At 41.5% G+C, this 22,090-nt stretch overlaps 1 protein-coding gene across 1 annotated transcript in view; it reads left to right on the forward strand.

The window, feature by feature from the left end:
- LOC121969800 (E3 ubiquitin-protein ligase RGLG3-like) overlaps positions 1-22,090 on the forward strand; it is a 68,084-nt gene that overhangs the window by 22,763 nt on the left and 23,231 nt on the right. Inside the window, exons 3-5 of the mRNA XM_042520054.1 lie at positions 1,634-1,718; positions 1,831-1,971; positions 2,066-2,179. Coding sequence (XP_042375988.1) covers positions 1,634-1,718; positions 1,831-1,971; positions 2,066-2,179 — 340 coding nt within the window. The remainder of the gene's footprint in view (positions 1-1,633; positions 1,719-1,830; positions 1,972-2,065; positions 2,180-22,090) is intronic.

Genomic DNA, 22,090 nt, shown 5'->3' on the forward strand with positions numbered 1-22,090 from the left:
TCTATGAGAGTTATGATAGCCACAAGAACAATGGCAAGGGGATCACTCTTTTGCAAGGGAGTCATAATGCTCTTAGCATATGTTGATGATATAATAGTGATAGGAAATGATGGGAAGGAGTGCCAACTTCTAAATCAATGTTATGTTTGGTAAAGAAGTTTGAAATCAAAGATTAGGACATAAAAAACTTTCTTAGGATTGAGGTGGCTCAACCTAAGCAATACATTTTTATATCCCAATACAAATATAGTACAAATCTTCTTAATGAAACATGCAAAAGAGCATGCAAGCTAGTAAGTAGTAAATACTCCAATAGAGCTAAATCCAAACTTGGAATGACAGAGAAGCTAGAAGACTCTTCTTGTGAATGGAAATTATCTTTAAGAAAATACTTAGGTGAATAGAAGTTGGTCTGCTTGGATATTAACCTGCAAGGATTCTAATTATGTTGCAAATATTTTAATTATGTAAAATCATAATTTATAATCAAAAGTTGATGTTAATGACTTTAAATATTAATCTCATTATTATGGGCGAGTGAAAAATTCATGTATCTCATAGTTACATTTATCCTTTGCATTCAGTGAATGACTCAATTTATTTAGGGACCCAAGAAATGTCACTGGGAGGTCGTGTTAAGAATTCTCAATATATATTAATGGTTTTCCAGGAAGGTTACTTTTGAAGAATCATAGGTACATTGTCTAAATGTAGTTATTATTTTATGTCACTTATGCTCAACCTAATTTTGATAGAAATCCACTTTGTGATTATGTGAGCATTGGAGTAAATAAGGGAACAGATATTCTTTAGCAGTTGAGACAGTTATGCTGATGAATGCTTGATGATCAACAGAGAAATGACATTATTAGAGTTTCCCTTATTATTTACAGTTTTTTTTTTTCAATTCACTATAAAAAAGAGTTTACTTTTGTTTATAAAATTACTCTTTGTTTTTTTTTCCACCACAAAATATCATTTTGCAATGGTGAAAGTTTGCTTCATGTGAATTGGTGATGCTATTACCGAAAACATGTTTAGGCTTAACATATTTTGTCTCATTTAGAACAATTCTAAGATGAGCTCCATTACTTCTCCCTATATGCATAAGTTTTTGGTTTTGTTTTCTGTGAACCTCGTCTGAGTCATCTTATTTTCTCAGAACTATCAAATACTGTGAGATCATATATTGTCTTATGATATTATACTAACCTTGGTACACGATCACCTCAATTATTGTGTTAGCAGGTCATCAGGCCAGGTTGTTGTATTTCTTATTTTCTACATTCAGATTTTTCTCTGTGATTCTTTGCTTTTCTTCTGCTTAATAACTACCAGCTGATGTACAGCTGCTCTCTCAGTCTTAACTGCGTGCCTATTCATTAGTGAATATCTCTGCTGGACTATGTATACCTGCTACCCTGGCATTTAAATATGGAATAATATATAGGACAAGTACCCCTAGTATTTTATATCCAGAATAATAGAAAACATATCATAGTTGTGCAATTTCATTCGTGCACTTAAGCTGAGGACTTAATTTATTTATTGATTTTTCTTTCCCTTGTGCAGTTTTTTTCTTAGGTATGATCATTTAACACAAATTTCACTGTGTTTATATTCTCTGCCTTAGGTCATTTCTGCTTTGAGGGAATCTGGTCTTGAGTCATCAAATTTAATCCTCGGAATTGACTTCACAAAAAGCAATGAGTGGACAGGTTATGAGAATAAGGAGATCTACTTTCTTTGAAACCTCACGTTATTGTAGGTTCTAACAAGATATTTTTTGTTTCATTTAAGTGGAACTGATATTATTGATGTTGATTCTAGGAAAACATTCATTTAATAGAAGATCTCTTCATGCTATTGGTGACAGACCCACCCCATATGAGCAAGCAATTTCCATAATTGGCCGTACATTGTCCCCTTTTGATGAGGACAATTTGATACCATGTTATGGTTTTGGAGATGGTAATACTTGTACCCTCTCTCCTTTATCTATTTCTTGAATCCTTGTAGTCAAATTGTTCTAAGACTGAGTTTTTTTTCCCCTACCTGTTACTAGCATCTACGCGTGACCATTCTGTGTTCAGCTTTTACCCCGACAATCATCCTTGTTGTGGTTTTGAGGAAGTTCTTTCACGATACAGAAAGATTGTTTCCCACCTAAACCTTTCAGGTTTGATGTTTTATTTGCTTATGTTTTTAATAACCAACATAATATTCCAATTCAAAATTTACACTTCTTAAAATTCAACTATTAATCTTATGTTGGATTATGGACTAAATTTATATTACTTTTATTTTTACCCTTTTGCTCATCATTTTCTCTCTCTTCTTTTAATATCTTGAATGTAATTCAACTTGTTTAGTGCAGTGACAGAGGTTTCCCTATAGATGGTTGTTACATTTTATCTAGACCTCTTCAGATTTATATGCAATTGCATTTTGTTTGATTTGCTACACGGAATGCCCAACAATCTGATGCGTAATTAATCCATCAAGGATTCAAGTGATGGGAATCACTCTTTCGCTTGCATACAATTAGATAAAAGTGAATGAAGATGTTTTATCACTTGGATCTTCAGTTTGCAGATATTGCCATATTTCTGAGATGTTTTCCTAAACTTTTGATCAATAAAACATCAAAGTAATTCCTGGCCACATGTTTAATATAGTAGAAATTCATTTATAACAACCATTTCAAACTTGGTATCGATGTTGGGGCAGATGGTCCAATACCCCACCCCCCTAAATATCATATACAGATTTGCTTGGTAGGATTGTTGAAATCAAAATTGTCAAGGAAAAAACACCAAAGAATTTATATATGGGATAACAAATTGTGTTTAATCATAATAACTATTTATGATAACATATAATTAACAACATATATTTAGATAATAAATTTAGAACTATAAAAATTAAATTAGTAGTACAAAACAGTGTTAACAATATGAGAAATGGCATTATTATCATATTAAATTAATTTTATTATTATTGTTTGGTAAAATTATATTACAACACTGTGTGTGTGTGTTATTAGATCATTAATAAGTAATAAATTATATTTATTAATGTAGAAGCAATTTTTTTTTTTTTTTGATATTTCATATGCTACGCTTTATTGGGATGTAAATCACATCTGAATTAGATTTATGTAGGGTTTCCTAATCAAGAATAATTTCTCTCAACTGGCCACAACAGAATAGAGAAAGATATTTGGTCTAGTATGGTTTGGGGTTTAGCATTGCTGTTTACAAGTTGTAAAGTTAAATTTGTAGCATGGTTAAATGATTGTTCTAGTGATAATCTTTAGGGGGGGGGGGATTTAAGTAAGGGAAGCAAATATCTCCGCTGCGATCAACAAAAAGTTTCCTAAATTTTTTTCTAATTAACCAACTTATCCTTTTTCTCTTATGATTTGGCCATACTTCAATCATCTCCATTTATTTTCTTGTGGAATCTAATTTATCTTTTTATCTAGTTTCTTCAAATGTCTTTTTTACAACTTCTTCGATTATTTGTGTTAGTTTGTGAGTGATCAATTTCTAATGAAAAAACATTTTGGTGTTTACGGTTGCAAATCCAACATATGCACTTTGTATCAGCATCAACCAATCGTGGTATCTATGATAGCATGTCACATTACAACTCATCTATCTATAAACCCAAGTCTAACAAACATATAATATAATAATTGTTAATATATTAAAATATAAATTGAGTCTCATTTTGTGGCTTAATTTAAGTATCAACAATCTCCCCTTCAAAAGTATGTCATGTTCAGCCTTAACATAGAAAAACATAATAATTTGTGGATGAAGTCACCATTATTTTAAAAGGTGGCCGCCTATGCTATTTCTATAAGGGGCCACTTTGTTTAGTTGCTAGATGGTCCTTATTAGAAGTCCCTTTTAAAAAGTGGTCTAAGCTGATTGCTTAGGCATTTAGGTGGGTATTACAAAAAGAGAATTTTTTTAATAAGTTGCTACTAAAAGGAAATCTAATTATCTCCTTCAGTACAATTAATTACCCTTGTTTGTGTGAGCCTCCTAACTCACATGAGTTCTGTTGAATACTTCCAAAAATTCCCTTAATTATAGGGATATAATTGATTTAGATTAGTTTGATTATAGGGATTAAGATTGATTATAATTAATAATTGATAGACATACCATAATTATAGGATCCTCTTTGTCTCCTTATGTATATAAATACTTATATGTAAACAAATTAGGTTATTGAAATAAATTCTCTTTCTTGTTTATATGATATCAGAGCAAGTTTTCCTTCTTTGACCTATTTTTTTTTGCCGCTACTATTATTGTGCCCCGACGCCTTTTGATGTCAATTTTGGCACCAATGGCCCTTGCTGCTGATTTCAGTGTCAACGTCCTTTGCTGTCAATTTCGGCGCTGACGTCCTTTGCTGTCGATTTCGGTGTTGACGTCCTTTGTTGCCAATTTCGGTGTCGACATTGCTTGATGCCGCCTTCTACTGTGGCTGCTGTGCTACTGGATCAACCAGCGCTGCCCTAATCCGCTACTACTCAAGTTCTCCCTCTGATTTCCTCTTATGATGAAGTCTTTAGATTCTAAATTCAATTTGGCTACCACTATTAAATTGAATGGGACAAACTATTTCTTGTGGTCACGTTCGTTTGAATTATTTTTGGGATCTCATAAGAAGAATGAACATATTCTGTCTAGCCACCTTAAAGATCTGAAATCTTCAGATTGGGTTTCAGATGATTGTTCTGTTATGGCTTGGCTTCTCAACAGCATGGAGGAGTCCGAGAGCACTAATGTTATGTTTGTAGAAACTGCCAAGGAGATGTGGGATGCCTTACGGGGCATGTATTCGAATGACAAGAACATTTCTTGGGTTTTCGAATTATATGAAAAGCTCTTCTCTCTTCGCTAGGATGGTCAATCTGTTGGTAACTATTTTCTTACTCGTAAGGGGCTACCGATGAAATTCTGCTATACCATATCCCATTATCTTGGTTCTCTTCGCCCTTATCTCTCGTGCTACTTAGAAGTTGGTCGCTCCACCACCCTCTGTTGATATTGTTATCTGTCGTTGGACATTTACTTTGAAATTTAGAGATGACGATACTATTGATCAATACAAAGCTCATCTGGTGGCCAAAGGATTTACACAGACTTATGGTGTTGATTATTTTGAGACGTTCTCTCTTATTGTTCGCTTGAATTCTATTAGAGTTTTATTCTCTTTAGTTGTCAATCAATCTTGGCCAATGTATCAGCTAGATGTGAAGAATGCTTTTCTTTATGGCGATATGCATGAGATCGTGTTTATGGAGAAACCTTTAGGGTATGTTGCTAGGGGGAGAATGCTACTATGGTTTATAGACTTAAAAAGACTATTTATGGTCTTAAACAAAGCCCCAGTGCCTGGTTTGATAAATTCAGTATTCTGTGTTTGTATGACATAACACAAATAGGATTATCATTTTTATTGTTTATGTTGATATCATAATTTCTGGCAGTGATATATGTGGGATAGACGAAGTTAAAAAGTATTTGCAATAACACTTTGTGACGAGGGATATGGGGCGTCCTAAGTATTTATTGGGAATTGAAATTGCTCACACCAAATCTGGAGTTTCATTATGGCAACGGAAGTATGCCACAGATTTACTCAAAGAAACTGGATTGTTTGGAACGAAGTCGGTTGATACACCTATGATATCAATTCAGGTGTTTAGGATGATACTAAAGAGTTCTTTGAGGATAAGATAAATATAGACAGTTTATTGGGAACTCATCTACTTAACAGTAATGAGGCTTGACATCTCCTTTACAGTTGGAATAGTTAGTCGTTTTATGGATAAGCCGAAGCAAGTTCACTTAGATACCGCTACTAGGATTCTTAAGTATATTAAGAAATTTCCATGAAAAAGATTGTCATTTAAGAAAAATGAACACCTAAAAATCGAAACTTATTCTAATATCGACTATGCTAGATCTAAGATTGACATACGGTCTACTTCTAGGTATCACACTTATGTCGGGGGGAATCTAGTAATATGGCGTAGTAAGCAACAAATTGTTGTTGCTAGATTGACTGCTGAAGTCGAGTAAGAGCCATGGCTCACACTGTAATTGAGATGTTATGGCTGAAGAATTTACTTGAATTATGATTCACCTACAATGAACCACTGCCATAGCTATTCACATTGCAAGTAACCTAGTTTTCATGAGAGGATTAGGCATATTGAGGTTAACTATCACTTTATTCGTGAGTCTGTAATGAGTCAGAAAATTGTCACTCTATTCACAACATCATCCAACTAAGTTGTTGATGTCGTCACTAAAGCATTAGGAGGAAAACGATTCTCAGAACTTTGTGACAAGTTGGATATGCTTGACATATATGCTCCAGTTTGAGGGGGAGTGTTGAATATGTAGGATCGAAAAACGCTAGAGGGGGTGAATAACGCTCGTAGATTTTTCACTTTTTATCGTAAAATAATCGAGAGTATGCAATGGAAATAAGAAAGACAAAACCAATGCTAACACAATTTCTTTTACTTGGTTCGGAGCTTTCGGCAACTTCTACTCTAAGATCCGCACTCCGAGAGTGCTTTCGTTGGGCAATCACTATCAGTTCTAATAAGGTTACAAAATTGAAGTACAAAAACTATAAAGTAAAGTTATTGACAACAAGGAGAAAAGGAAGAACTTGATAGTAGGTTGTCGGAACAGCGTTTGAGCGTCGTCGAGAGCTTTTTGGAGCAGCATATAAAAACAGAAGTCGTAGAAGATTGTCTTTCTGATGTGCTGGTCGAACCCTCTTTTTATAGCCCCGTCTGGGCTCCCCCATCAAGCTGACGTGGCTGCACCTCGGCGAAAGCTTATCTTTGAAAATTTATCCAACTCCGGGCGGTTGGACTCTGACGTATACTGGCCAATCAACGTGTGCCACCTCAACTCCTGTTAATCGCCCATTGGTCCCTTCTTAAGCGCCTGGACCAACGCCGGACGCTTGAACCTTTGGGCACCTGAACTGTGTCCGGGTGCCTAGAGTTCCTTTTTTGGCTATATGATTTCCTGTATTATAAGGTTAGCACAAGAAGCAAAATATAATTGAATTTGACAATCTTAGGATTGTCCGACTCTGACTTTTGGATTTTCATGAAACTCTAGGTCGAACTGATGCCTACTATTTCTTCTACGGGAGCGCGTCCTCACCTACTCCTCTCAGGAGAGTTTACGTGATGCTAAACCGGTCCTCTAAATTGTAGGACCCTTGGCGGTTGGCTAAAGGGAGGTGAATATCCCTGTAAAACAAAACGAACCTTCGTCGATCTTTATAGTTTTATCAAAATTAACACTTACATAAAAATAATTAAAAGACGGAAATTAAAAAGAAAATGCATAAAGAAATTACTTGGTTACAACCGGGGAAGTTGCTAATCCAAAGAAGTTGAAAGCGCACTAGACACTCCTTCAAGTGGAGAAACTTCTTACAGCAGTTGAAGTACTTAAATACGAAGTTAGACAAAACAAATCGTTTACAAGTGTTCTTTCTAAGCTTCTGGAACCAGGGCTCTATTTATAGCTCTGATCAGGGCGCCTGGAAGGGTTCCAGGCGCTTGGGTGAGGACAAATTTTTATCCTTGTCGCAACGGAACGCGTCACGTCGCGCTCCGGATAATTTTCTACTCCGGGTGCCCGGAGTCTGGGTCTGGACCAGGTCTAGGCGCTCGGAATTGGAAAGTGCTGACTTTCCATCGCGGTCTTTCACTTCAGTTCCTCTCGGTCTAGTCCGGGTCTTCCTCTCCGCTCACTTAGGTGATCTCGGCCATCCGGAATAAGGCTTACCCGAACCCAACTTTCGTCCTTCGAACATTCTTCCACTCCGGCTTCTTGTCTCTCGGAAACGTCGCGCGCTTCCTTCTCGTCCACCCGCGTACTCTTCCGCAACAGCTCATCCCTCGGACGCACCGAGCTCGTCGGCTCTCTTCCGTGCCGTCCTTCTCGCTAACTACGTCTTTTGCTTGACTCCAATGTTCCTAAGTTCCTACACACTTAGACACAGGGTTAAAAATCAATAGGACCTAACCTGAATTGGTTGACCACATCAAAACTACCTTGGGGTACTAACATAAACCATTTGAACTTTTGCTCAACATCCAAGACTTCAAGACTTTCCGCTGGACGTCCGATCCCGACCCATCCAGCCTTCCTCCTAGTATCCGCGACCTCTAGGATTTTCACCTACTGTTCTCGACCCTTAGGATTTTCCGCTCGATGTCCTCGACCGGCTAAGACTTCTATCCGGTCCCTCGAATCAGGACTTCCTTGCCTAACCGCAACTAGGGTTTTCCACTTGCCTAGTATTCATTAGGACTTTTACCTTGCCTAAACTCACTTAGGACTTTCTGCACACTCAATCAAACTTATTGGAACCACAATAATCCTTAACTTTGAACCCTTTGTCATTATCAAAACTTCAGTTCGATCATCTTGTGCTTCCTGCACCAACAAAATACTTCCAAAAATTCCCTTAATTGTAGGGATTATGATTGATTTAGATTAGCTCGATTATAGGGATTAAGATTGATTCTAATTAATGATTGATATACATACCATAATTATAGGATCCTCTTCCTTATATATATAAATACCTATATGTAAGCAGATTAGGTTATTGAAATAAATTATCTCTTTCTCTTTTACAAGTTTTGCCTCCCTTTTTACACTCGAGTCAACAACCTACGCTGATTTTCACCTATCTTTTTTTGCTTCTCTTTCCTAGGTGTGTTCACCTTCTCTTGTCTTTTTTTATTTTCCATTCATTGTTAATTTTTTTTTCATTTAATATCATAGCACTTAAAATGATTCTTTTAGCATTTGTGATTAGTTTTCTTGATATATGAAACATAAATTGTTTTATCATTGTTATGTATTTAGTGTTACTTATTAGTTTATGACTTGTTTATTGCTGTTCGTATAATTTTGATTATTAAGGATACAATTATTGTATATACATATATTATATGCCATTTTTAATTTATAGATTTTTCTTCCTATATTAATATTATTTTCACATAGACCATCTAGGTCCTCGCTTAGATGCTTGTCCGCCTATTATCTAGGTTGTAGGTAGTGGGTCGAGTCTATTGTCTGTTGCTTGAAAGAAATTTTGATTTATTCCGATAGAAAATATTCAACTAACCGAATATTATTTTTAAGAGTGATATCCATGCTTATATCCATTCTTATTCCACAATACTATCATTCCCATTCCGATTCCTAGGAAAGAACCAAATGTCACCTTAGTTGTTGTTGTTGTATTTATCAACATTTAAAGTTGCTACTATAACTCTAAATTATCATCATTTTTAGCACAAGTTAAGATAATTATTTTATTTACCATCATTCAATCACTATTTCTAAATCAATCGCTAATAATATATCTCTAATAAATCTATTATTAATAAATTCGTTAATATGTGAATCACTAGAACTAGTGCCCTTAGTGTATAATAACGTGATTTGATGTATGGGCTAACGCCCTTGCTAGTGATATACAATAATATAGTGCCCTTGTACAAATCGATATCGATCACAGATGACCGCTCTTTATCATAATCTTATGTGGACAATTAGGTACTCTGTTTTTTTAAAATACCTTTTAGGATTTCTTTTCTTCATTTAAATTCATTATTCTTTAACTTAAATCTTTACATTACAATTATTATACTTTGGCACATAAGATTGGTTAGTGTAAACGATTAGCCCAACCATTTTTCTTTATTATAAGTTATGCTAATTTATTGTATATTAGCATTTGGTCTCTAGATATGAGGTGTAGAACATAAAACACAAGTATCAATATCTAAATCAATAAGAAACATGAAAGGAAAAGTAGTATAATGACAGCTATCAACTGAAAAAAAAGTAAATTAGAGTATTCATTTTAATTTGTTTTTTAAATAATTGCTTCCTTAATTTCCAAATGAAAGTCATATGTGAACATGAAACGAATATTAATTATTCAACACTAATAGTTTTATTTTAAATTCCATTTTGTTATTTTAAATATTATTTTAAATATTATTTTAATTCCTTTTTTGGAAAATGTTATAGAAGTATATATAATCCATTTTGTATTTTTATTTGTGCTCGTTAGAATAATTATAGGGGTATTTTTGTCTTTTGTTGTATATCTTCTTTCCTATATAAAGGCCTAACTCGTGGTTTCCAAGGGACGAGATTTTAGGTTTTGCTTTGAACATGGTATCAGAGCGAGGTTAAACCCTAATTTCTTTTCGCCGCTACGTCGTGCTCTTCTACGCCGTCGCAACCGTCCTCTTCCTGCTCGAACGCCTCAAGCTTGCCGTCTCCGCCACACTCTTTTTTCCTTGGCCTCGCCTCATGGTCCCCTTCCTCTCTCCTTGCTGAGACTGCCTCCCCCGAGCAGATCTTCCTACTCCGCCTCGATCGCGACGACGCGTGGGTGGAATCCGTTCGACAGGTGCTCTTCGAAGCCTCTGCAACTTCAAACCCTCCTCGTTACCCTACTCAGAAGTCCTAAAGCTCTCCTACCAGAAGAGGACGAGGCCCAAAGCCTAGCCACTGCGGTCCAGCGTTGTCTACCCCTTCCCCATCCAGGAGGGTTTGCGCCGCATCTCTCTTCCGCGAGTTCTCCAGCGGCAACGGGTGGTCGGCTTCTCCAGCCCTCTCTGACTCTCGCCGCTGCTACGTTTTCCTCAACTGCATCCCCTTCCTTTTCTTCTTCTGTGGTTGGTTGCTAGGAAAACTCTGCCAGCATAAGCAAGCTCACTTCATCTATTCCAGCAGTCCGGTTCACAGTTCTATTCATGGCTACATCTGGCGCCCCAAAGCCAGATAACTCAATCTTTACCAACCATATCACTGCACCTCTTTCTTCCGAGCAGTTGGTAAAAATTATATCTCTTGGGCATCTCACATTGAGCTTTGGCTTGTTGGACAGGGTTATAAGACACATCTCACTCAAACTAAAGAAGATGTTCAAGTCGCCGATCGTCCTCTGTGGAAGAAGGTTGACGCTCAATTGTGTTGTATTATCCGAGCCACCATCCATCCATCTCTTAGGAATGTCTTCCGTACTCACAAAACCTGCAAAGCGGTTTGGACACAAGCTCAACAACTCTTTACAAACACTTCTCGACGACTCTATCAAGTTTGTGAAGATCTCATGACCATCCTACTTTTGTTGGGACATCCAGGTCTTAATAAGTTAAAACAGTTACATCCTAGTCTTTCTCACTTAGAGTCTTTATCTTGTGAGTCCTGTCAATTAGGTAAGCATGTTCGTAGTTCTTTTTCTCCTCGTATTGAGAGTCGGGCTATGTCTCCTTTTGCTTTGGTTCATTCTGATGTTTGGGGTCCGAGTCGTGTTTCTTCTACAATGGGGTCAAGGTATTTTGTTACTTTTATAAATGATTTTTCCCATTGTACTTGGTTATATCTGATGAAGGATCGTTCATAATTGTTTTCTATTTTTGAATCCTTTTTTCTATAAATAAAAACTCAATTTGGTACTTCCCTTCGAACTTTGCAAAGTGATAATGCACGCGAATATTTATCTACTCAATTTCGTACCTTCTTGACATCTCATGGTGTGTTGCATCGCACGTCTTGCCCTCATACCCCTCAACAGAATGGGGTTGCAAAACGCAAGAATCGTCATCTCCTTGAGACCACTCGGATTCTTCTTCTCCATTCTCATGTCCCTCATCAGTTTTGGGGTAATGCCGTACTTATTGCATGTTATCTCATCAATCGCATGCCTTCATCCACTCTCCAGGGTAAAATACCTCATTAAGTACTTTATCCGCATCAACCTCTTTATCCTCTACCACCTCGGGTCTTTGATTCTATATGTTTTGCTCATGCTCTTGTTCCCGGCATTGACAAACTCTCTCCCCAGTCTCATAAGTGTGTCTTCCTTGGGTACCCACGGTCTCAGAAAGGGTACAAGTGTTATTTCCCTACTCTTCGTCGGTACTTCATCTCTGCTGATGTCACATTCTTTGAGTCGGTTTCTTTTTTTTTGTTCTTCCGCTTCACAGGCCGAGGTTTCTCCCTCTCCACCTATACTAGTAACTATCTTTTGTCCTCCGGAGGTGCCTCTATCATCTCCAGCCTCTTCTGCTCCTTTGCAGGTTTATCAGCGTCGTCCTCGTTCCGCTTTGCCGCCGACCAACACTGACACTGCCGTGGGCACATCTTTGGAGCTAAGCCCTTCGTCGTTTCCTCCGATCCCATCTCCTGACTCTGATGTTCCTATTGCACTTCGAAAGAGTATGTGTCACGCCCCAGAGGAGTCCCTGTCCGAGAAAATTTCGGCAGCATCTCCCCTGTACGGTGGATAATCTGAAACTTTTCTACATCTCACAAATACCTCAGCCACAGGCGGCTGGAATAATAACAACAAAATAAAACATCACCACGTAGTTATATAATAGTAAACAAAACATTAATACTCTGACTCGAAATCCACCCTACTCCACTACACACGTAAAACTCAAAACCGACGAACTCACCTCTTCTGCCGTTCAGGCAGGCATGTAGTAGAATAAAAACCAAATCTAAATCCATCGATATAATAAAATCTATACCATGTCCATAAGTAAATAAATCCAGAACATAACAAGTTCAAACAGTCTAGAACAGAAAAGGAAACCAAACGAAAACCAATCACATCCTCGAGGTCTGCAGGATCAAAGAATCGAACTCTCTCCTGACAGATCACCGAAAATATCAACAATGGAGGCGGGTGAGTCCAACACTCAGCAGTACAATTGATATGCAAAGTAAAGAAATAACACCTAAGACTAATCACGCGATACCTCGATAAAAGAAAGATAAAATACGATCCAAGTAAACAGAGAGAAACCGTACTAACCAGACTCGGTATAAGGACAAACAATCCGAGTGGTATAGAAATCAGATGTATGCCAAACATAGGTATCCAAACAATACGCAGATATAAATGCAACAAGACAAACATAGCAATAAATCACTGCGTATACGATAACGATGGGCCCCTGGTCACCCCCGACGCCACCGATCATCTCATACAAAAGTGAGGCCGAGTGGGTAGAGCTATGACTGCACTCTGTCGTCACTACTCCTAATGAGTGACCAGTGGACGGGATGCTGTTTGAGTACACCTATCCTCCTACCCCAAATTATAAACGGGAGCGAATGCCTCATCTCCCAGACTCAAAGACGGGAGGAATCCTCACGGATAACACGTCACACACTACCCACGAGCGGACTCAACGGTGCCTAACAGAGTCCTGCCGCAACACACTCACCTGAATCGACCACTAACCCACGAGTGGTGGTGTGTGCAGATCCACGAATCAAGTGCTCAACAATAACGGAGGACTATCGCGACGCATGCAATCACGCAAACGGTGTACGGCACTAACCATAAAACATCCCGACCTAATCCATATATAGAAAAGTGCACCCTAGGTCAACGAATCATATCGAACAAAGGTACACAGAAGGTATAAAAAAACCTAGGTCCTGAACATGGTGAAGCATGGTATATCACTACCCCCTATAAGCATGTATAAACAGGTAAAATATACATGAGATGCAAATCAATCAATCAATCAAGCACGTACCAAGATTTGGGTAGTGATTAACCGAAACAGATAAGAAACACAATTGATGCAATATGTTAATTTCATTACTAAGCATATCAAAGACAAAAAGTCAAAAGTACCCGCCTCCGAAAATATAAAGGTCCAATCTGACTCCGAGATACTCGTCTCGCGTCAAAGTCCTGAAATACCAATACACAGATATTTTATTTAGCTAAAATTCAAATGAATTGCTAAATAAAATTCTCAACACAATTTAGGGCAAAACCTTAAGTCATAATCATCAACCTACCTAATTTAACACATATAACTTAGTTACTCAACATGTATCAAATAACTAAATCAAACTACTCACTCAATTAGGAAAACCCTAATTATTGATCAACCTTAACTGATCATCAATTAACTTATCCACATCAAGACATAAATCCACAACGTTAAACCCAAAAACCTTACCTTTCACTGAGATCTAGGTTAACAACTATTGCTAATACAGTTTAGAAATCAAATTACCAAATATATCAACACCTACACCTCACCTTATGCAGTAGTTAACTTAACACAAACCTTACCCAAATTTTCCGATGCCTCAACACTGCTCAAATCCTGGAGAACTTAATGCCGAGATCCGAAGAAGTTGCTGTGAGAAATCAGTGACAAATACCACTGTAATCAGCCAACAAATCCAACATAGGATCCCAAATCAACAATCCAAATACCTAACATGCCTTACCTACTCAATACCCCCCTTGTTTCCTCTCTGCCGGCGACTGGTGGCGAAGAAGGAAGACCCGCCAGTGGAGTCTGAAGCACAGCAGATGGTTGTTGGACCTTGGCGTCAGCAATGGACGTTGGGCAGAAGGTAGAGGAAAATGAGGCTCGGCAGAACCCAGGGCAGAAGAATTCGGGGTGCTGTTCTGCTGAGGTCAAGCGGCCGGCGGCAACTCGTCGGACCAGAGAAAGGAAGAAGAAATCGCCGGTCGGCCGGGGCTGGCTAGGGCACGAAGTGAGTCGCCGGCACTAGGAACTCCACGGCAAAGGCTAGAGCTTCGGGTGGTCGACGGTGGCGTCGGCACTGGGGCACAGACGCGCTTGCGGTGGATCGGCAGTGGCGTCGGTGTGCTCGGCTAGGGCACCAAGGTGTGAGGCAGTGCTCCGTGTGAGGAAGAACTAACTCGGCCGGCGGCAGCGTCGGGTAGAGAAGAAGATGATCGGGGTGGCTCGGTGCGTCGCCGGCGGCTAAGTCACAGGGAAAGGAGGTCGGCGCCGGCAGAGGAGAAGAAGAGAAGAGGGGGAACCAACACAGCCGGCGGTTAGGGCTCGGAGGAGAAGAGAAGGCGCACGGGGGGGGTCTCGGCGAGGATGAGTGCATCGGCGAGAATGAGAGGAAATAAAGGAAAAGAAAAAAAAATAATAAAAAGGAATTTAATAAATAAACAATTCCTCACTTAAATGGGTAGCCTAAACAGGCTTTTCCGGGCCCCGTTTTTATCCCCGTCAACTCGTCCGTACGAGCTCCGAAAAATTCCCGAAAAATGTCCAAAAATTTCGGAAAATTCCCTTATTAATATTCGCCTATTTCCGGTATTTTACATTCTCCCCCACTAATAAAAATTTGGTCCCCAAATTTCGTTATCTACCATCAGCAAGTACCAACAACATACATAAAGTATAAATGCTGAACGGTAAACTAAATCACATACCTCCAGTGAAAAGATGGGGGTATCGAGCTCGGATAGTGTCCTCGAGCTCCCAAGTAGCCTCCTCGTCTGAATGATGCTGCCATCCGACTTTAACCAGCCGGATAGTCTTGTTCCGCAACTAACGCTCTTTCTGGTCGAGTATCCGTACCGGAACCTCCTCATATGTAATGTCAGCCGACAGAACCGGAATATCTATCACACGCGCCGGATCGGCATATATCTCCTCAAGACGATACATAAATACATCGCAGCACCGATGTGGACGGTGGAAGGCCAGTAGCTACCGTCCGATCCTCCAAGATCTCGAAGGACCAATGTATCATGAGCTAGCTTACCTCCGAGGCCAAATCTCTTCACCCCTTTCGTGGGGAAACTCAGAAATACATGGTCGCCAACAGAGAACTCTAGTGGTCTCCGCCTCGATCAAGATAACTCTTCTAACGATCCTCCGACATCCTCCGTCTGATAGTACGGACCAACTCAGATCCTGCTGAACTCTATGAGGTCCCAACAATCGAGCCTCCAACCTCATCCCAAAGGACGGTGTCCGAAGGTCTACCATACAACGCCTCAAACGGTGCCATCTGGATAGCCGAATGGAAGCCGCTGTTGTAGAGGTCTACCAACGCAGATGGTCCTCCCAACCGCCTCCGAACCATAACATACGACCAAGCAGTCCTCTAAAGTCCGAATGGTCCGCTCGATCGCCCATCCGTCTGGATGGAAAGTCAGATCGAAACGGAGCCGCGCTCCAAGGCCCGCCGCGACCGCCGTAAACGAGACGCGAACCGTGGATCTCTATCCGAAATGATACTCAATGGAACACTATGTAGTCTCGATAATCTCTAGAATACAGACCGCCAATCGATCCGTGGAATCATCCTCCAATCGTTAAGAGCGCTGGATTCGTTAATCGATCTACGATTACCCAAATCGCCATGGCCTCGCCGTGTCCTCTGCAATCCTACCACAAAGTCCACGGTAATGCGATCCCACTTCCACTGTGAATAGGAATCATCAAGTAATCCCCGCAGTCTCTAGTGTTCACCTTCACCGCCGATGACAAGACATCTAGCTACGAACCGCGATGTCTTTCTTCACGCCGCTCCACCAAGGAACGCCTCAAATCTCGATACATACGGGTCCCGCCTGATGGATCGCAAATCGAGAACAGTGTCCTCAAGTAGCCTCGTAAGACCGACGAGACCGAGGTACGATAATCCGCCTCTAAGTATACGATACCTCCTCGCCCTCGTAAAATCGGCCGCTGTCCCGGTTATCCGATCGCCAACGAATCGCAATGCCGATCATCGCTGGCTTCTTGGATCCTCATCCCGATCGACGATCGAGCAACCATGGTAACCAAAATACCGCTCTTCGGCCCCTCGCCTCAAGATCTAACTCAGAGAAACCCCGAATCAAGTCTGCGATCAAGTCCGGTGGCAAGCCAAAGTCCCTCTCGACTTCCTGCGAAGTGATTCTGCAACCACATTAGCTTTTCCCGTGGTAGCTAATGGTACAATCATAGTCCTTCAGAACTCCATCTATCTCCTCCGTCGGAGATTAAGCTCCTTCCGAGTGAAAATGTATTTGAGACTATGATCAGTGAGAATCTCAAACGTGATACCGTGATAAACGATGTCGCCATAGCTCAGAAAGCAAAGACGATGGCAGCTAACTCTGTGTCACGAATCGGTAGTTCTTCCTACGCCGCTCACCGACGAGAAGCATAAGAGACTACTCGCCACGCATCGTAATAGATACCAAACCTCAAGAGACGCTACGTAAAGTACAACCATCCTCTCCAGGTAAAACCAAACCGAGCCGACACTAATCTCCGCCTCCTGAAAGCTTGTCTCGCAATCCTCGCACTACGTAAACTTCACGCCTTTCCGGTAAGACGGTCAACGGCATAGCAATACGCGAGAACCTCGACAAAACGTCGGTAATATCCCGGCCAATCCCGTAAAATCATGATCTCTCGAATCGACTTTCACCGCCCCAACCGGTGACACCGATCTTCCGAGGATCAATCAAATACCTCGCTAGAAACCACGTGTCCTTAAAACCAATCGAGGATAGCTAACGCACACTTGTCAACTTCGATACAACTGATGTCGTCAAGAATTCCAAGATCGCGAAGACGCCGTGACGCCTCCTAACGAGAGTGTACCAATACGTCATCAATGAAAACGATAACAAACCGATCCAGATACTCCAGAAGACGGTTCATCAAATCCATAAACACGGCCGAGTATTGGTAAGCCCAAACGGCATTACCAAAACTCATAACGCACAGATCCGTACGGAAAGTCGCTTCCGATATCGTAATCTCGACTCAATCGATGATATCCGGATCGCGCATCAATCTTAGAATACACACGTACCTCTGAAATGATCAAACAAATCCGATCCGTGGTAATGGATATTTATTTTGACGGTCACCGATTCAACCGCCTGTAGTCAATACACAACCTCATAGTACCATCCTTTTCTCGACAAATGTAATCGAGGACCCTACGGTGAAACGCTAGGCTAATAAATCCCTCTAAAGCTCCCTCGAGTCAACCTTCACTGCTCAACTCTTTTCGTGCCATACGACATGTAGCTTCGACGCCAGGTTCCTAATCACCAATAACTCCACTTTCCGAGGCAAACCGCAGCCCTCCGAAATACATCCGGGTACCCCGACTACAGAACATCGAGAGTCGCGAACTACTACCGTCCCCGATCGATCAACGATAACAGAAACCACGACACCGCGAGATGCAGCCTCACCGAATCAAATAATCGAGATACCGCTGCCTCGACGCCGTGAAACTCCACGAGGGTCGGTTCGTAGGCCGGAAGGTGACCACCCTCGTCAATCAACCTAGCATGATAAACCGACACCAATCCATGCCAAGTACGACATCAAACTCGACCATCTCCAATACTAAGATCTACCGTAAGTATCACGTTGCCAAAGTCTAACGGCAACCTCTCGATCTCCCGGGTGACGCCTAAAGTATCACCGACGGCAGGGAGACAATCAATCGCCGCAACCTAAAAAGAGGTAATCTACCAATCTCCCGCATAAAGATACCGGATATAAAAGAGTGCGAACTACCAAGATCAATCAAAATATCGCAAGAATGATAAATGAAAATCGTATCGCTGAAAACGGATCCGCTGCCCACGAGCATCCTCTCCGTAATCGCATGAACACGACCGCCTCGGGCGGAGGAGGAGGTGGTAACATCATGCACGGCCGCGGGCGTAAGCCTCGCCACATCGAGGCGCGCCGACTACGTGCGGATAAGACCGAGAGGATGGTGACCGATCGCACTGGCCGACCGAGTCCGACATCGCCCGAGCCTGATAATAAGGTCCTGAGCAAACTCGGGTGCTAAAGCACTCGAGTACTCCGCCCAAGCATGTCAAATGCCGCCACGAGGGAGCCGCCTCGCCGACGCCGGAATACTGGGCCGCCTCCCGATACGCCTCGATCGACTAGGCTGTCCCTCCGACCGACCCTCCGCAATCGCAGGCCGAGCCTTCACCGACACTCTGCTCAGTATCTGTGCGCGCAATAAAAGCAACCTACTGTCCCTGCAGAGCAAGCCGAGGTGAGGTGATCTCTGATCCACATCTCAAACAATGAGTATCACCGAAGGTGGTCACGGCTCACGAGAAAACCGGGAACGCCTCAAGAAGACCGCCTGACTCGAGGGCTCACGAGACGCCCCTGTATACTCGACCGACTGCCTCGCGACTACTCGAGGCCGCCCTGTCCGCCTGTGTGTCAGCCGGACTCGCCTCGATGTCCCGACCAGACGCTTTTCCCGTCCGGATATACTATCGCCGAGCTAACTCTATCATCAAAGCTCGATTCAACGATCGTAGTAAGACGAAATCCCTAATCCGCAAGTCGTATACGCAGATAACCATCCAACTCAGATAACCGTGATTACGCGAGTTCGCCTCCGCAACTAACTCGACAAACCGAGCCAACCGAGGAATTCAAGATATACTCGGCCATCCGAGCGATTATTCCGCCGCACTATAAATCCTCGCATGAGCCATCCGACAGACAAGGAAAGAAACGGCTCAAAAGCCTCTCGAACTCGTCCATGCGACGTCATACCACCAATAATAACCTGAGTAACCCACGTGCATTAGCTTCATCCCAGAACGGTAAGCAACCGCTTTCTCCCACCCTGAGCAAGCCATATAAGAAAGTTCGCCCATAGTCTCTATCCACGACAGAGCCATACTTGATCGAGATCTCCGCGGAAAAGAGTGAAACGAGTCTTCATCGACTCACCAAGGCTGAATCCTAGCTCGCAATGACAATAACAAAGGATCTCGTGACTACCATAGAATCAAGAAACACCGGAGTCGATACTACTGTGGTACCGCTGAATAAACCGTAGGAGAAACTCCCGACGCCAGATATACCGAGCATAAGTCTTGTGGTACCGACCGGGAACAAAAGTGGTGGCACTGAGGTACGTGAGGTAACGGTAATCGATACGGTGCACCGCTGCCATCAGAGGCACTGGGGCACAAAGCACCGTGCTTGCACACTGTAGTCCAAGTGGCGGTGGTGCCGAGTACGCTGTAGGTCGCCTGAGCAAATGCCTGCGCCAACGGTACACCTGACGATACCGTAATACGGTAGGAGTGGATACCGTTGGTGGCCAAAGTAGGTATCTCTACAGAGCTATCTGGATTGAGAGCCCGACGCTCCTCACGATCCCGAGTCCGTCTCGACCGACAAAGCTCACTATCAGGCATCTCCGCATATCCAGAGATCCTCGTCCTCGCACGTGGTCGCCCAAAGACCACGCCTCGCAAGAATACGAGTAGATCGCCTCATATCTGTTAAATTAAATTACTTATATCAATACTAATATAACAAACATAAAATAACAACATACCTATTTGCTGTCTCGAGATGTTCCGTCGCTGTCCATCCCCAACCTGACCTCAAAATTCAACGTATATATCGCCAAAAATCCAAACGGAAATCCGAAACATAACCATATCGAAAATCCGATAACGCCCAGTTTGACTCGCAAACCTGGCTAACCCAAATATCCGTAATACCAACAACAGTATCCGATAAATCTCCAGAACACCAAAAGCAGGTATTATAACCCGCTCCGATACCAAATAAATTCGTATCAGATAAATCTCAAAATCCAAAATACGAAACAAAAGATCGAAACTCGCTCGATACCACTAAATTGGCCTCAGGTAGTCCCAAATTTCTCTCCCCTGTACGGTGGATAATCTGAAACTTTTCTACATCTCACAAATACCTCAGCCACAAGCGGCTGGAATAATAACAACAAAATAAAACATCACCACGCAGTTATATAATAGTAAACAAAATATTAATACTCTGACTCGAAATCCACCCTACTCCACTACACACGTAAAACTCAAAACCGACGAACTCACCTCTTCTGCCGTCCAGGCAGGCATGTAGTAGAATAAAAACCAAATCCAAATCCATCGATATAATAAAATCTATACCATGTCCATAAGTAAATAAATCCATAACATAACAAGTTCAAACAGTCTAGAACAGAAAAGGAAACCAAACGAAAACCAATCACATCCTCTAGGTCTGCAGGGACCAGCAACTGGAACTCTCTCCTGACAGCATCAGCCTGAAAATATCAACAATGGAGGCGGGGTGAGTCCAACACTCAGTGCATATCGATGCAAAGTAAAGAAATAACACCTAGCACTCATACGCCTCGATAAAAGAAAGATAAAATACGATCCAAGTAAACAGAGAGAAACCGACTAACCAGACCGAGTATAAGGACAAACAAATCCGAGTGGTATAGAACTCAGATGTACGCCAAACATAGTATCCAAAACAATACGCAAAGATATAAACGCAGAAGCACAAACACAGCAATAAACGATCACGATATGACGCCAACGACGCCCCGTCACCCCCGACGCCACGATCATCTCATACAAAAGCGAGGCCGAGTGGTATGTGACAACCGCAGACTCGTCCACTACTCCCGACGAGCGACCGAGGGATTTGTTTGAGTACACCTATCCTCCTACCCCAAATTATAAACGGGGAGCGAATGCCTCATCTCCCAGACTCAAAGACGGGAGGAATCCTCGATAACACGTCAGGTCACACTACCCACGAATGGACGGTGCCAATGTAGTCCCTCGCCGAACACACTCACTGAATCGACCACAACCCACGAGTGCAGATCCACGAATCGGGCGATGCAACAATAACGGAGCGGACTATCGACAAGATTTAATCATGCAAATGGTGCATGGCACTAACCATAAAACATCCTGACCTAATCCATATATATAGAAAAGTGCACCCTAGGTCAACGAATCATATCGAACAAAGGTACACAGAAGGTATAAAAAAACCTAGGTCCTGAACATGGTGAAGCATGGTATATCACTACCCCCTATAAGCATGTATAAACAAGTAAAATATACATGAGATGCAAATCAATCAATCAATCAAGCACGTACCAAGATTTGGGTAGTGATTAACCGAAACAGATAAGAAACACAATTGATGCAATATGTTAATTTCATTACTAAGCATATCAAAGACAAAAAGTCAAAAGTACCCGCCTCCGAAAATATAAAGGTCCAATCTGACTCCGAGATACTCGTCTCGCGTCAAAGTCCTGAAATACCAATACACAGATATTTTATTTAGCTAAAATTCAAATGAATTGCTAAATAAAATTCTCAA

The sequence above is a fragment of the Zingiber officinale genome, chromosome 4A (assembly GCF_018446385.1).
Source record: "Zingiber officinale cultivar Zhangliang chromosome 4A, Zo_v1.1, whole genome shotgun sequence".
Taxonomy (NCBI): Eukaryota; Viridiplantae; Streptophyta; class Magnoliopsida; order Zingiberales; family Zingiberaceae; genus Zingiber; species Zingiber officinale.